Genomic DNA, 16,648 nt, shown 5'->3' with positions numbered 1-16,648 from the left:
GTGCTTGTAATATCCTTACAGTAAGTCTTGAAGTACTGTATGGAAGTTTTGAAGCTATACACAATAACATTTTCTGTTACAGTCAACTATAGGTAAGGAAAATTTACATCCTCTCTTAATCCCGGAAGCTCACGCCACTGAGTGTATCTTTGAAATCACGCTTTATTTTTCAGTGTGTGAATCTTAAGGAAATTTCTGAGAACATCTATTCAACTCCTCAGTTCCAGAATTAACAGCATCAGATTGTTGCAAGCTGGAGAATGCTTTTTCAGTTGGATTAACTTTGTGTATATTTTTACCTGACAGCATTTGTGTGTTTTTCCAATAAGCTATTTATTGAAAATTCTTTGCATGTGAATGTCTGGGGCTGAATTATTTTTGCAAAAATTACCAGTCTGTAAGTTAGTCAGGAGGAGGTTTGTGTGAATAAACCCATAGTCATTGACAGTGGCCTTGAATTAAAAATGAGCAAATAAAGTCAAACCAAAAAGTGGTTGTAATGTACCAATAGCTTACATGCTGTTGTAAGATATACTGCAAATATTTTTAATACAGAAGAGGAGAAGATTGTGGTATAATGAATGTGAAAACAACCTTTTTGAAGTAATTAGCAGATGAAATTATTGTTTTGAGTCCGTTTCCCTGTTGATATATTGGTTGTTAAAGGATAGGTAACTTAGTAGGACTTATGAAATCACATCTTTTCAGGTGCTGCACATTCATTGTTTGAAATTGGTCTTGATTTTTCTTTTGATGGGGCCATTTTTTAAATGCAGTTGATTCTTGTAAAGATGCGTGAAAAATGACCTAATGCTAAAACTTGTCAGGATTTGCATACCTCTGTATTGGTTAACTGAGGTATACTAGTACAGATTATTTTGGCAAAAGTTTCTGTTTGCACCCCAAAATGAGTAGGTGGTGAATTTGATTTGGACTAAGTTGTGCTCTCTCTCACGCCTCCATGAATACAGCTCTTTTTCTTTTTTTTTTTTTCTTTCTTTCTTTCTTTCTTTTTTTAAGATAAGGGAATTTTATAAATAAGTGCCAACAAAATGTTGAGGTTGAAACTGTTAAGACAGTTACTTAGCTAGCAGTATGCACACTAAAAATAATGGATCTGTGACTTTTGGCTTCATAATCTAATTTGACTGGAATTTATATATGTTTTCTAGTAGTTAAATTGTGGCAAATATCAAATGAACATACAGGCAGAATTTCTGGCTTCAGGAATGAGACCTGACAATGATGTTACTCATACTAAGAAAGCTAAGGATCTCAAAAAAGATCTGTGGGCTTGAAAGTCTTAATAATTGGAGAAGTGGCATTTAATATATGTGTATTGGAGTGTCATCATATTTGAACAATTAAAAAGGACATTCGACAGTCTCTTTATCAGTGGGACCTATGTACTTATTAACAGATTTCAGTGCAGAACTAATTGGAGCTAAAACTGTGGTGCTGTCTGCATAAAGAGCTTGTTAATGTCCCCTGTGTAACTCAGCTTTCCCTTCTTTAATTAGGCTGCTCTGTAAGCCCTGGTCAGATCGACCTTCCTTTTGCTGGACATGCCTAAATAAGCAGCTTCTCTCTTTTGCCCTCCCTGTTCTTTAGAATATGTTTTTTCTCTCCAAATATTTCCCCAAAGGTGACTGTTCTGTTTTATTCTGAAGCATATTGAAGAACGGACCTGGGTCAAATTACTTAGCAGAAAAGGGGAGGTGTGGTTTGGTCTGCATTAACCCAGATGGTTTCTCTGACACTGTCTCCTGTGCAGTTGCCCAGTTAGCAGTTACAGAGGAGTTGGGAGGATGAGGTGGTAATCTGCAAGAGGTACAGGAGCTGCTTAGGCAAGTACTGTTACGAAGAGCAGTGCTTCTGCAAGAACAGTTGTACATAGTCTGAAGCTTTCAGTGTCTTCTGTGAACACCACTTGTTTTCTGCCGGCACGACTACAGTGTTCCTTCTGTATGCCCTTGCAATGCTTTTCCTGTTACGTAGGACAGATGAGTTTCCCTTCACTTCCCAGAGACGGAATTAATGAAGCTTTTATGCAGCATGAAGTTACAGGGTGTGTCTCTGAGGAGATTTTGCATCGTTCTGAAGTGCTAGTGTGCACAGCTTCTGCCCAAAAGAAGCTAAGCTAGTCTGAGGGCATTTGGGAAGCATGAACAGCTTCAGTGTGAAGACTCTTAGATTCTTCGAAAATTCTGCCTCTAAGTGCATGAAATTATCTTCCAAGTTATTTGAGTCATTAAAAACTTTTTTTGAAGGTTGGAGCTGCTAATGCCCATGTTAACTGGATTTTCACATAACTTAGGAGTTTCTAATATTTTTTTATTTGTAATTTTATTTTTAGAGAGCAGCAGTCTGCTATATCGGTGATCTACAATGAATGCCAAATCTGCAATCAACAAAGAAATTTTTGCCCCACACGATGAAAGGATGCTGGGAGCCGTCCAAGTGAAAAGAAGAACAAAAAAAAAGATTCCCTTCCTAGCTACTGGGGGTCAGGGTGAATATTTAACATACATCTGCTTGTCAGGTAAGATTAGCGATTTTGACATCGTTATCTGTTTAGGTTTATCATTAACTGATTAGATGTAAACTGTAGCCATGAGGAGCTGGGTGACTTGAATCTGACTAATGTAACCAAAGAACTATAGTGCTTGTATCTTTTAATCTTGAGGAAAGCACACACTCAACACCATTAATATTTACACCTTGTAATAAATTGAACAGGTTATTTCATTGTTTGAAAAAAAACAAGGTGTTCTCTCACAGCATAGCTGCAGAATACAAACAAATAGAATATTTGGTAACAGTACTTGCTTATTGAGGTAAAGATCTTTTTTGGAAGGATGAACTTTACATAGTATTTCATTTTAATGCCCTGAAAATTTTTGTTTGAAAAAAATGGGGTTTTTTGTTTGAAAAAAAGGCGTTTTCCGCTTTCCATATTTACCTCTGTGTGTTACCAGCTGGGTACTTAGATGTGCAGCTTTCAGCCAGAATATTTTAACTGAACTGAACCTTAAATGGGATGAAGATGGAAGTACATGGATTGAAGAAGAAGATGTATAGAGACACATTTTGTGAGAGGTCGGGGGGAACAGGGAGAAATTAACTTTTTGTTGTTAATGTGTTAAGAAAAAATTTATTTGAGTTTCTCCAAGGTGAAAACCAGCACTCATGAGAGTCTGGATTTCAGGAACAGGGTACATAGTAGCTGTACAATAGTTTGCTTTGTATTTTTACCCTTTCTAATAAAAGTGAAGGTCCAATTATTATGTTTAAGTATAAAAATGAAACCCATTGATTGGGTAACTTGTGGTTAATCATGGTATTACATATTTTTGGCTGTTTTTTTAATGATTTGAATACTTTCTGGTTATTGTAGTGAAATTTACCTTAATTTAACATTTGTCATTCTGATTTGCCTGTAGTTTATACCTGTTTTCAGACTTAGAGTGGTATTCAGTTGCACGGAGGTAGGCAGTCAGTGCAGCTTTAGGTTTCTAGCCCTTCTTCTAGGTAGCTCCCTAGAAAGGAGGGTATCCCTTCTTGTTCTATGTCTGCCAACTGAGTGTGTGTGAGTATCTTTGGTGTTCTGGGGAGATCTAGTAACTTAGGTTTTTAGGCCTATCAGTTGCTCCCTTTTGAGGCCGTGCGTCTTACTGGAGGTACAACTTAAGTGGTCAGAGGAAGAAGTGCTTTATGAATCAGAAGACAGCATTTATTTTTTGACTGAATGGAAGAAGTGTTTCATGAACTCCTTAAAATTTTTCTCCACTGAAAACTGTTAAAACTTCAAAAACATAAGGAGTAAAACCCAGTGACTACTACTGGTATAAGCCATCATACACCTGCACACAAAATTCACATTTATTGAATGTTGTTGAATGAAGTGTTATTTGCATGCATATGTACAAAAATTTATGTTCAAATATAAGCTGCAGAGTATATGCAGACACATACTGAGGACAGTGAGACAAACCTGAAGACTCATTTCCAGCAGAGTGATCTGCTTGTCATTTGCTGATATACAGAGCTTCAAGGAAGGATTTAAAAATTGGTTCACCTAGGCTGTTCCCTAGACTTGTAGTTGGGATACTCTTTTGCGATGAAAGGATTGTAAGTTTCAATCCTCTTGGACTGCAGAGGAAACTGAATCTAGGTCTCACATTTCTTAAATAAATGTTCAGATAACTAACCTTTTGAAACAAAGCTAAACTCTTCTTCCTTTGGCCATCAAATTTTTCAAATGTCAGTCCAACTTTTTGGTTTTTTCCAAGTCGTCATGTTAAAAAGCAATCCTGTTCTAGGGCTGTGCATGCAGTTTTGGAATACCCAGGTGTTTGATACCCATATTAATGAGGTAAGGTTAGAGGTGTGATGTGTGCTTATAATCTTCTATAGGCTAACTCAATTCAAGAGATGGATTTTATTTTATTTTAATTGCCATTCTCGGGAACTTAGCCCTCCTTCAACTCCCCCACGTTGATGTGCAGCAGACAGCATGGATTTTAAGAGAATGAGTGATCTTAGATGCATCTAATGTCTTTCTGCAGCAGGAAAGCATGTTATGAGTAGAGAAGAAACAACAGATGTTCTGACTTCAGCAGAGTTTCTCACTGATGACGAAGAGAAGCATTCAGGATCTAAATAAAATTACTGTATGGAGGGCACTGAAAATGTACATGATTGTATTTGGAAAGTCCTCATGTGTGGCTCACTATTAGTGTGGTTTTGCAGGGATTTGAGACCAGTTGCTTTATAGACATTTATAGCTTATATTATGGAATATGTAGTATGATTGCTAATTTCAGTAGACAATGAAGTGACTAAGCAGAAGACTGCCTGACTGACTGTGTTTGAGGGCAATATTAGAGTTCCAAACAGTGATCAGAAAAATGATGCAATTCAGTAGGGTCAAGTGCGATTAGTTATTCAGTCAGGAATAATCAATGGCACAAAACTTAGAGGCAGGCAGGGAACAACTGTTTCTGCCACTGTGGTTAAAAGCAATTGTGACAAGGATAAACTGTGGGTTTTGCTGTTCCTGAGGGCTGTGAAACAGTAATGGTCTTAGTTGCAGCAAGAAGTTGTGTTTCAAATTAAGAAAAGGTTGTCCTTTAGTAAGGATAAATTAATGTGGTGATGGCAGCTTAGCAGTGTCCCCAAACAGTCTAAGAAGAACTATATCTTGGGATAACAGAATATACTTGGTGACCTTCCATTTTTCTGTGATTTGGTACAATGAATGAGACACAATGGTGGCAAGCTCTGGATTTTAGTTTCCATTTCAAGTGACGTACGCTTTAATGCTGACTGTTGCATCATCTATCTTGGAAACACCTTTATCAGCCTTTGACTCTTGACCCATTTTTCCCAGGTTTGCTATTATTTTGCCGATTGATGAGTTTGATAGATAGCACACAGACACCAATAAAGAAAATAATCATAATTTACTGTTTGTTTCAAATTAATACAGAAAATAAGGCAATATGCACATACAAAAGGATTAGTTTAGGATACCCTGATTCGAGCAATAAAACAGATAAGCAAGGTAATGTACCTAATCATTACTACTTAAAGGTCAGCTGTAGTAAGAAAGATACATCACAAATTGCCTTAATACTTTACCATCATCCAGATCTGCAGTCGCTGGGGAGCCCCGGCTGCAGCAAGGATTTGGAGAGCCTGTCCTGGCAACTGGGAGGGCCTATGCGGGGTGTCCCCTTGTAGGGGAGGTCTCCAAAGTTGCTGCAGGAGGGTCCAGTTTTTATACTGTTGAATAAACAAGCACATAATAATAATAAAAATCATAAAAAAAATTTCAAATGTAGAAACCTCTGGCTTCAGGTCTCACCAGAGCCTGGCCAGGGCTCAGAGAGGAACCAAGGGAGTTTCCTTTATCTACTGGGTTTTGACTACCAGTTTCCAAACAAGGCCATGTATCTGGTTTCACGGCCTTGACCACCTGTCTGTAACCAAGGAAGGATGCACCTTATCATCACTAATTATTATATTTTATCTAAGCCACATCTTTCACTGATGATCATACATTGTTCGCTAATGATCATGTATATTTTGCTAATGATCAGATACTAAATATAAATAATGTTTGGTTGGCAGGTTTATTTAGAGGTTACCTTTGGCTCAGGGCCTGTGGCTCAGGCCTCAGTACTTCAGCTGCGTATTAGGTAAACATAGTGACTGGAATATTTTTGCATTCTTAGTTTCCTTGGACTAATTCAGTTTGGCCTTCACTAAAAGGAATTTGATAATTTACTGTTTAGAACTGAATTTGTCAGCTGAAAGAATACACATAGAAACTGACTTGCTAAGGGATTTATAAATATTTGGGAATATAAAATATCCTGTCTAGTTGTGTTCAGGATACTGTATAGAAAATGGAACAGCAGGCATTGTGATAGCTACTTTTATTTACTGCTTGGTTTGTAACTGACAAATTGCATGAGTTGTTATAATCAGAGTTAAATGTGTTCCTTTCTGTTTCAAATTGAAAATAAACTATATCATAATGGTTGTCTATCTGCATCTTTATAAGCATGGAGAGAGATGATAAGCAGGGAGAATGCCCTTAGGCCTCAGAGGTGGGATAGTGAAGCATGAAAAAAATCAAATATTGAACAGAGCAAGATGGGAGAATAAGCAAGATTCTTCCTTAAAATTTGTATTTGAAATATGTACTGGATATTTTTTTATTTGAAAATACTGAATAGTGAATTGGTTGGAAGGAAATACTCATTAATTCTCCAAAAAGGTGTACCTAAAGCCTGTCATCCGAAATTGGAGACAGGTTGAAATAAGAAAGCTGTAGCAAGGCTGCTTGCCATACTGGTAGAAACCTAGCAGCTGCGTTACCTGCCATCTTCTAGCCCACTGTAGTAGTGGGCCAAGTCAGACTGGCAAGCAGAACCTAGAGAGATCTTTTGGGAGTTCTTTAGTTGAAGAACAGCAAGAAAGGAGTAGACAGATGGGAAACACAGAGGTGGGGTGGCTGTAGGCAGAACAGAGAAGATAAAAACTGGGATTTATTTTTTTTTTTCTAAATGTAGATGAGGATTTAACACAGAGAATAAGACAAGAAATTCAGAGCTGAAAGTGGATATTTCTCACCTCCTCCACACTAGCAGACCTAGTGACAGTTATTGGATCAGATCTTAGTTTTAATTTTGTCACCATTGTCTTATATAATTGAAACAATTGTTTAAAATAGTTCTTAGCCTTATTTAGAATTCAGAATTAAGTAAAAAATACTTAAAAGGTCACTTCAGAAATATAGGACATTGGTGATCTCTCCTACTTGCTTGTGCACAGTTCTGTATGTGTTATTTTCTTTGACACTCTATCATTACATTTTTAAAGTAACTTCTAATATTTAAAATGGGTTTTAATTTGTTATAGCGGATTGGCAGTGTTCCAGTTTGTACATATGGATGTGGTGTTGACCTTTCAGGACTAAAAATCTATTGCAGTGGCAGTGAACTGAATGAAACAGATGGTTCCTTTTGAACCTGAATTCCTATGTGTCATGGTGCTCTCAGCTGAGCTGTACCACTTTCTACTCCTTCAACTGAAAAGCTTGGGATTTGACTGTGAAGCTGAAGTTCTTTAAAACTGGGTGTAGAACTTTTTTCTCCCCATGGTTACAACTTTAATAGTGTTCTTTCTTTGCCACCTCCAGATGAAAGTTAACATATTGTCAGTTTGAGGTGAGTTTTTTTGTTGTTTGGGGGTTTTTTTGGGGTTGGGGGGCGGAGGTGGCTTTTCAATAGCACAATCTATCAAGAATGGTGCTAGAAAAGCCAAAAGGAAATGCAAAGAAATCAGAAGAAATAATATACAAAAATGAGATGTATGTGCAGGGGGAGAGCGTGTTGGGGTTTTCTTCCTCCTTTTAAATTTAGCCTTATTGACCATGCCACAGACTTCTGAAAAAGACAGGGAGTAAATTGCTTAGAAAGCTATTTGCAGTTACCACAGTAGGTTTTTTGGGTTTTCTTCGTGGGTGTTTCTCTTTTTTTTACTTCTGTTTCTAAGTGTACAGAGAGACAGAGGCTTGGCTTATTAGCTTAAATAGTTCTGTGTCTATCCTTGTTTGTGCTATTACAGCACATTTCCTTCAGCAGATACCGAATGACACAACTCAGTTACACATCCAACGTAAGCTTTTGTATTCTGTGTTTTGCCTGTAGAGCCCATGGTGCTGTGAAATTTTTATCAAAATATGAGTGTGTTGTCCCTCCCATACTGGCTGCTCATGGAATACAGTATTACCCAGGAATGACCCATATTTCTTGCTCCTTTGAAGGTCACTTGACATGGCTGCCAGAAATTTGCCATAGTTTTATGGGGAGTTCAAGGGCAGATTAAGTGCAATTGAGTGTTCAGCATGGTAGCAGACTTGAAAATTGGAAAGTAGTGAGAAAGAACTTCATATCAAAAGAATTCAGTTTTCTCCTAATGTATTCTCATTTTTTCGTTTGAGTCTTGCTACTGTACTGAAGTGACAATCTCCCAGTTTGTTTTCTGTATTTTCTTGTTGAAGAAAACATCTAATTTTCAGGAGCTTCTAGTGCAGAGGATGGTTCCTTCTTAGAACACAAGAAACCAAAGTAAACTTCTGTTTCCACTGACATTCTAGGAAAATGCTGTAATCTCCTTCCAATAGGGTTGAGGTATTACTGCGTATTTGGGGGCTGGGGGTGAGGGGCATTTCCCCTCTGTTTAAATGTTGTATTAAGTAGTAAGAATGATACTTGTTTGTGGTCAGATACAGGGCAACCACTTTGATTCTGACCCACTTAGATGTCACACTTTCCATTGAAGGTTTAATTGTTTATGCAAAATAGAACATGATTGACTTGAGAGATTCAGTCAGCCCAGAAGAACACGCATACCGAATGGTGTTCCAGTCTTCAAATGGCTGCCCAGGTCAGAGCATGCAGAAGACAACCACAGGCCAGTTGCGGTGCTTTCCCTAGCCCCATGGACCCAGATTGGCACAGCAGGCTGAACATCTGGGCATAGATAGGTACGTTCAATCAGGGATCGGGGAGATATTACTGGTACCTGTACTTAATGCATGGGCTGCCTGTTGCAGATGGTGTCTTTAATGTAGACTCATATTCCACCCCTCAGAGGAGATGAAAGTGAAGTATTCCGATGTCTGAGGTGAATGCCTTGAATACAAACCATCAGTATAAAAACTGTGGGTGCCATCACCAATTCCCCGCCTAATGCTTTTGCATTTTATCTGAAAATGCCTGATAACTTTGTGATGGCCAATGGAGAAACTATTCCAGAATTCAACAGACAGGACTCTGCAATGCAGAAAATGTAGAGAATAAATGTATGGTTCCTTCTTTATTGGCTTTTTTTAACGTCGAAGTACAGACACGTTGAAGATTTTCTTTGGTTACTGATCCCTCTAAAACCTTCTCTTTGTGCAGAGTCTGGCTGCTTTTGCTTCCAGTTACTCAGATCTAACCTACACAAATTTTGTGCAAAATTTGTATTCATGCTGACTAAGTCAAAGTCACACAACTAGCTAGTGTGGGTGGAGTTAAATTGATATAACATTTTGTGGCTTCCACACACGTGTGGTTAGGTTCCAGTTCAATGGCAAATTCTTCCTGTTTATTCCTGGACTTCTGTGGACTGGTGCCTCTGACTGCCTTCCTAGTGCCTCCGCTGATGTTCATGTGTCTGTAGTGAGCTGACCATAGCAGCTCACTGAAGCTTTTTACCATTGCTTGTGCAGCTGAGCTGGTGCAAATATGCAAGCAAGAATCTCTGGCCATGAGAAACATGAACAACTTCAGTTGACTTTTACTTGTATGAAATCATTAAGACTAACATTGTTGTTGTAAAAAAAAATAAAAAAAAATATGGGGATGAAGATGTTATGAGGACTTTTTTTTTGTGCATGTAACAGAATAGTAAGTCATTGGCATAGCTAGCAATGAGAAGTTACATAGTTATCATTGGAGACCTTTGGGACGAAGCTGTGGAAGTGTGTCAGGAATGGCATGAAAGGTGACTGATTTTGTCTTTAGGATAAGATCGTGCTTGAGAGATCACTTGAGTTTACTTCATAGACTGTTTTTTGTTTTTTTAATACATTATTACATGGTCGTGGTCATTAATTTTTTCAGAGTAGCTTTACAACAGCAGAAAAAATAGGTACTGTTACTATTTTTTGATGAATAAGCTACAGATTATTCCACCCCCCCATTTTACTGCTGAATACGTTTTGATATGCTAGATAAGTGTGTTTGGCTTATACCTGTCTAAACTGTAATTGTACTAAATCTTCTTTTTTAAAAATTTGGTCTTAATACAGTAATTGTTTTACCATCATAAAATAAATATACACAAGTGTTGTCAGCCATTATATGCAGTTTCATATATGCTGTATCTTATTTCCAGATTTCCATTTTTTTGTTTGTACTTTTAGATTGAAAAATCTGGGAAAGTGTTTTCTGAGTGTGTACAACACACCATCTGTATAATACTGTGGAGCTTGTAGAAGACATTTAAATAGTCAGTTTTAGTCCTAGCCATGGTTCAGTCTTGAAAAAGTAGCTTTTCTCATCTGGGGAAATACTTCATTCGCTGAAGAAGCTTTCCAGGAAACCTTCTGAAAGCCATAAGCTCTTCAGTGAAATTTAAAGGCATGTGTGAGGATTCCTAAGAGAGTCAGGAGGCTGTGGCAAACATTGAAAAGGGTCAAGAACTGTGTCCTTATCAATACGTATGTTTTTGCCTAGAAACTTTCGGTGTCTGGAGGGTGGAATAGACTCGGTGAACTTTCTTCTTTGCTTTGTTCTGTTGATGTAGAAAAAAAAATATTTGATCATTCCATTGCTTATCTGTTCTACTTCTGAATAAGATAATGCCTTCTTGGGATCGTATATGTGGCCGATTATTTTGTTTACCACAGAGTGTGTTTTAGGGTGGCACTCCTATTTGTTGCTTAGCAAATTTGTTTCCAGTAATGATACCATATTCAAAGATTTCACTAAACGCTATGCAAAAAAATTCCCCATACTTACTGACTGTAAGGAGTAGTATAAAGGCAATTTCTGCATAACATAAATTCTCAATTGGAAAATGTGTTTACATCATCAAATATGCAAGAATGATAATGTATCCATCCATGAAAGGCCATATTTCTCCTTATTAGCATTGCTTCAGAAGTCAAGTCTGAGTCAAGTCAAAATCCTTTCTAAAAGCAATAGGACTGAAGCAAATCAGTCTCTTCTTCAGCATCCTTGCTTTGTATTTACTAGGGTTTCTTTTAACCTTGATTAACCATCACAGAAGTTTGGAGGGATTTGCTGATACTTACTCAGGCATTTGCTCAGACTTTACTTACCTGTTTGAAATAGCTACCTAAAAAATCATCAAAAGCTTTTGGTTAAAACTTTAAAAATTAATTAAATTTTATTATTTTTTTTAAAAAAAGGAAATAGAAGTTTATGTATGCAGAGGCATAATATTACCATTAGCCTTCCTGTGGAGGGAACTAAGGCCCATGACAACCTTGATGTTTTCTGTTCTGAGGGAAATAATAAATAAATAAAAGTCCAAGACCTGTTTCAGACCTTGTCCTCTCTACTGTGAGCCTCTAACCATGCATGTGTGTTGCTCTGGATTCAGGTGTTAGCTGGGTTTTGTTTTTCTGTTTTGTTTTAATCAACAATAACAACATAATTTTTTTTATTGTGTTTTGTGGTGAAAATGGATATCCTTTTTTTTTTTTCCTTTTTTATAAGCCAGAACAGGCTAAAACCCAAACAAGCTTCTCTTCCTTCCACTTCTTCCAAGGGTGAAGTTTGTAACCCTCACTATCTCATCTTGGTAATGACTTTCAGGTGAAGTTTTAATCATTCAGGTGCCTGTAAGGTAAATAACTGTCCAGCTCCTCTTGCTGTGTGCTCAATGGCCTATACTCACCGTTCTGAACTGACCATTCAGTTGGGTAAAGGAGAGCACTGGTATTTTTTGAACTGTTGCTAGCATGGTCACATTCATGTAGTGTACTGTGTGTATCTGAATAAACATATATGGAATGTATACATATGTATGAAGTTTCCATCAACTCTTAGCTGCTAGCCTCAGGGCTTGTAGAAACTGTGGAAGCAGTTGTTTCCAGTAATGCTGTTTGATAGTAGCTGACTGTGCTCAGATGTGTCTCATGTCGTGGCTTGGAAGACTGGCAGCACAGGCAAGGGTAATGCTTCTCTCAGTGATTTTGCCACGATGTTGGTATTTTGGGTGCAGTATTCGCATTAAAATGTCAAAATATAATTGCCTTCATCTACTTATAATAAGTGATTGTGATATTGAATACAGTTTTTAAGTCTTTTTTTTGCCTTCTTTATCAGGACATGTTTTGTCTTTGTTAGGTATGATATTTTAACCTCATGGTTCCCAAAAGAAGTTTTAGAATCCAAATATCACTTGCTTTTAATGATAATAAATGCCAAATTGCATTGTAAAAAAGGAGTTTAAAACTGACGTTATGTTAAGGGTCTCTGAAAATCTTCACCAGTGATCAAATCACAGAAATGAAAAAAATGGTGGCTTTGGGGTGGGAGCCAGATTATCTTTCTGTTCTTCATTATTGATGTTTTTGTATTTATTGACATAGAGGGGAAATTAAGATCTTTTTTGGCAGGTAAGCTACATTTATTGATTGTATTCAGAATAGCCTTAATGTAAATTGATGCTCTGATCCCTCCTGAGTTGTTAAACTTAGTGTAACCGGTCCTTTTTCACAAGAATTTTGTGTAGGAGAGAATCTTATTATAACAAAGCTACAGAATGGCATATTTGAAAGCTGTCTAGTCTAAGATTAGGGTGGTGGTGGTGGGGTTCTTAAAGTGGAGAAAGAATGTATGTGTGCTCCTGTGCATCCTCCCAACACGCTACTTGATGCAATTTGCATGCAGGAAATAGTTTCTAAATCGCAAGCTGAAGGTGTGCAGTTAAGTGTCTGCTGTTCAGTGCCTTTTTTTTTTTTCTTCCTTAGACTAGAATTGTAGCAGATTGATAAAGGTTGACAGCTAACTGTTGTGCATCACTTTCAGTTTTATATTACAAGATCCAGGGAACTTGTGTTATTAATGTTGCCTTGACATTTTGTTCAGAATTGAGCTTTTGGAATTGCTTTTCCCTCCACCTCAAACACACATGGACTCCTTGGAAAGATGTCCAAAATCCCAAATTAGATTATCTTGGAAAAATAAGAAAGGAAAAATATGAGCAAAACAAAACTATAGAAAAAACTTGATGGGAAAAGTGAGGCATCAGATCTATTTATTTAGCCATATGTAATTTTTCAGTAATTAAAAGGGATAGGTTTAATATTCATAAATATGAAGCCTGTATTGATGCCATAAGTCTTCATGCATAAAACAAGTTTGTTGCAAAGTTGGATTTTGGCAGTTGTACACTGGGAGCTCTATGTTGCCCTATTAATCATAAAAGAAGGTTGATAAAGTTGGTTTTAGTTGGCATATGTAGCCTTTTCCATGGAGGTATCAAAAATTACTGTGCAGGCTTACTCAAAGTAGTTAGGTTGCAGATTCCCTATCCCCCCTCCATGTTCAGACTAGGACGGTGGCTCTGTAGTGCTTTATCCATTTGTTGGAGTTACTTGTGCTGTGTAGGTTCCTATTCCTCAAGAGCTGGCAGTAGCTTCCTTCAGCGAGTACGGTATGTTTCACTGCAGTGTTTTGCCCAGAACATGGCAGATGCTTGCATCAAGTTTAATGCCAGTTAAAAATGTTTGAATGGTGTGCTGTCTTTGGAAGCAGTTTGTTCATTCTTTGTCCAAGTGAGGCTTTTGGCAGGGCTTGGTGCCATCTCATGTGTGATAAAAATGCAGAGCTAGAAGTAAGGATATACTAAACAATATTGCATGGTTACTGTTCCTTCAAGTTGAACTACAGAACTAAAGCAACTGTGTACGTAAGACTTGCATGAGTATCCTCTAATTGCTGGCTTTCATGGAAACTGTTCTTATTGTACCGTAACAGTTAAAACTGGTATGTTTTGCTTTGAGGTAGGATTCATTTTGAAAGTTTTCTTAGTCTTCAGTGGTACCGAAGAATGGTATTTATAATACACTGACTCACTGCATTCTGATTCTTGAACTTGAATCATACTGGGCAGAAAAATTCTGGAGTGTTCCCTTGCCATGGCACTTCAGAAAACATTTCTGTCAATTGCTGTGTAGCTCTGCTCTTAGTAGTTGTATCCGCTTGTGAAGAAAACCAGAAGTTCTCTTTCTGCCTGACCAGTGGTTGGTGTATTGCAGATTCTTTTTGTAGATAAACATCAGATTAAAATCATATCCTTTTATAGTACTGCAAGCCATAGGAGTCAAAACCTGTAAGTTTTTATCATACTTCTGACCTTTGAAGACTGTAGCATCAAATAGTACAGTCTACAATTCAGTGCAGAGCAGCATGTAAGAAGTACTTAACAAAGGAATTGCTAAGCAGATTAGAATGTTGGATCAAGCTTCTCTGTCATTAGGTAGGTTTTATTGTTGCCTTGACAAAGAAAAGGATGAATAATGCAGTCTTTGATCTCTAAATATTTTCTGTTTGTAACTTTAATCTATAAATAATCTTTTTAAAGCAAGTTAAGTAGAAAAAGAGGAGATCAGAACTGATGCCTGATCTTCTGCTGTGATTTGCCTGTATCCCCCAGTTAGTCCAGGCTGCTGCCAAAGATGATCACGTATCAATCAAGTAACATGCCACCATAAAATACAGTAGGGAGGGAATTTTGAACTAATTCTGTGCAGTTCTTCCTCTTTGGTATGATATCTGAATGTTTCAGACTGTAGCAATAAAACAAGCTCATGGTCTCATGTGTGTATGTGTGTATATATATATATGCTACTTCAAACAATTGTTCTGCATTCACAGCAGGAAGTGTTTTTCCTCCAGCCTACTTACATTAAGATTTTTACATAACCTGGTTTTTATAGTCTGATTATGCATATCCTAACAAGAAGGAAAAAACAACATATGAAGGGTGGGGAGGCTGAGAGAATATAAACTATGCAAAGTTTTGTTGGCCTTGTTTCAGGGAGGAGTCTACCCGTTTGTCCAAGTTAAAACAATCTCTAGTAACTGTTTAGCTGGAACAACTTCATAGAAACAGTCTGGCACACCCTGTCAGCTGCTCTGCTGTGTTCGTTAGAGCCCCGGCAGCAGACGAGTAACTTTCAGTAGCCTCAGGGGTTGATGGAGTTAAAACAATACTGCAGCTCAAATTCTCTGACATGAGTGTTTTGGAAATAAACCCTACATTTAGGTGCAGTTTTTAGGGGGGGAGTGTCTGAATAGCTTTATAATATTGTGGAACATGTGCATCAGGCAGTGAAGTTTCTTAGGCAATTTTATCCCCTATATCTAGATGGCTATTGGAAAATCGCTTTAGGTGTCAGATTGTACTTCTGTATTGTCTCCTCAGACATGTCTTCACAGGACAGGCTCAGCTGGAAGGGAAGCTGCAACATAAACTTCTTGCTGAATGAAATAACTAATAAATACTTTTCACAGATAATACAATACCAGCCCCTGCTGTGTTAGTTTTCTTAAATCTTCTGCCTCTTGCCACTGTTTGTGGGACACAGTAGTAATGGCAAGAGCAGTTTTCTGTGATTGGATCAATGACTTGGAAGAGAATAAAAATTTTAAAAGAATATTCTCTTACCTTTAGCAAAAGAAGCATTTACACAAAGCATTTAAAGCATTTACACAAAGTATGCTTTTTCTGAGTGAGGTGGAAATAGAAAGCTTAAATAAACAGAAGCTATTAACCTCTAGTCATTAAGTTCCTTCATCTGCATTAATGGCAGATTCCTGAAGAAATCTTGATTGTTCAGTTGTCTGAGAATATCTAAAGTTGTCTAAAACAATATCTGATAATATTTTTGGCAGCTGAAATTTGTTAAATTTAATAAAAAGAAAACAATCAAGAGCTAGGTAGAGAACTTTTTTTAAAGAAACTTGAATAATTTGTGTTCTGTTTTATTCTTGTATTCAGATATCATGGTTTCTTTTAAGAATAGCTTGCTTCAGTTTGGCCCACATAAATTTGCCATGCAAATATACTCAAACATTCTTCAGCTGTACCATCTGAGGAAATGCCAGTTGTTTACCCAGTGTTCATTCTATAGTGGAAAGTAGTTGGGAAACAAAAGAACAAAAATCAGGCCCAATTATGGAGAACATAAAATCGGGAGCCACTTGAAAAGTTGTTTCAAAATTTGTCAGGAATTGATAAAAGGGCTGGTTTCTATTGTGGCATTTAAAGATTCTAAACTGATAGACCTCTGTGTGTGTTGACTGATAAAGCCATAAAGTATCCATGTTTTATTCAGCTGGACTCCCAAATGATTTTTCATTATTTTATTGTAAATTCAAATTTTAAAAATTTTCCTGTTACGTCCTGTCCTTCCCCTCAAAAAAAAAAAAAAAAAAGGCAAGTTTGCCTTTGGATGTGTCAACTTGTTTGAAGTATTGATCTGTGTTCATAGCAGATTATATGAAATAATATGTGTAATTTTTAGCCAGAGGTGAGGCTTATCTGT

The 16,648-nt window shown here is 37.2% G+C and overlaps 1 protein-coding gene across 1 annotated transcript in view; it reads left to right on the top strand.

The window, feature by feature from the left end:
• Nucleotides 1-16,648, top strand: part of STXBP6 (syntaxin binding protein 6) — a 121,955-nt gene that overhangs the window by 33,105 nt on the left and 72,202 nt on the right. Inside the window, exon 2 of the mRNA XM_037395239.1 lies at nt 2,357-2,542. Within this exon, the coding sequence (XP_037251136.1) occupies nt 2,389-2,542 (154 nt within the window). The 5' untranslated portion in view covers nt 2,357-2,388. The remainder of the gene's footprint in view (nt 1-2,356; nt 2,543-16,648) is intronic.

The sequence above is a fragment of the Falco rusticolus genome, chromosome 7 (genome assembly GCF_015220075.1).
Source record: "Falco rusticolus isolate bFalRus1 chromosome 7, bFalRus1.pri, whole genome shotgun sequence".
Lineage (NCBI taxonomy): Eukaryota > Metazoa > Chordata > Aves > Falconiformes > Falconidae > Falco > Falco rusticolus.
Note: the sequence above shows the minus strand (reverse complement) of the source record. Positions and strands in the feature narration are given on the sequence as shown.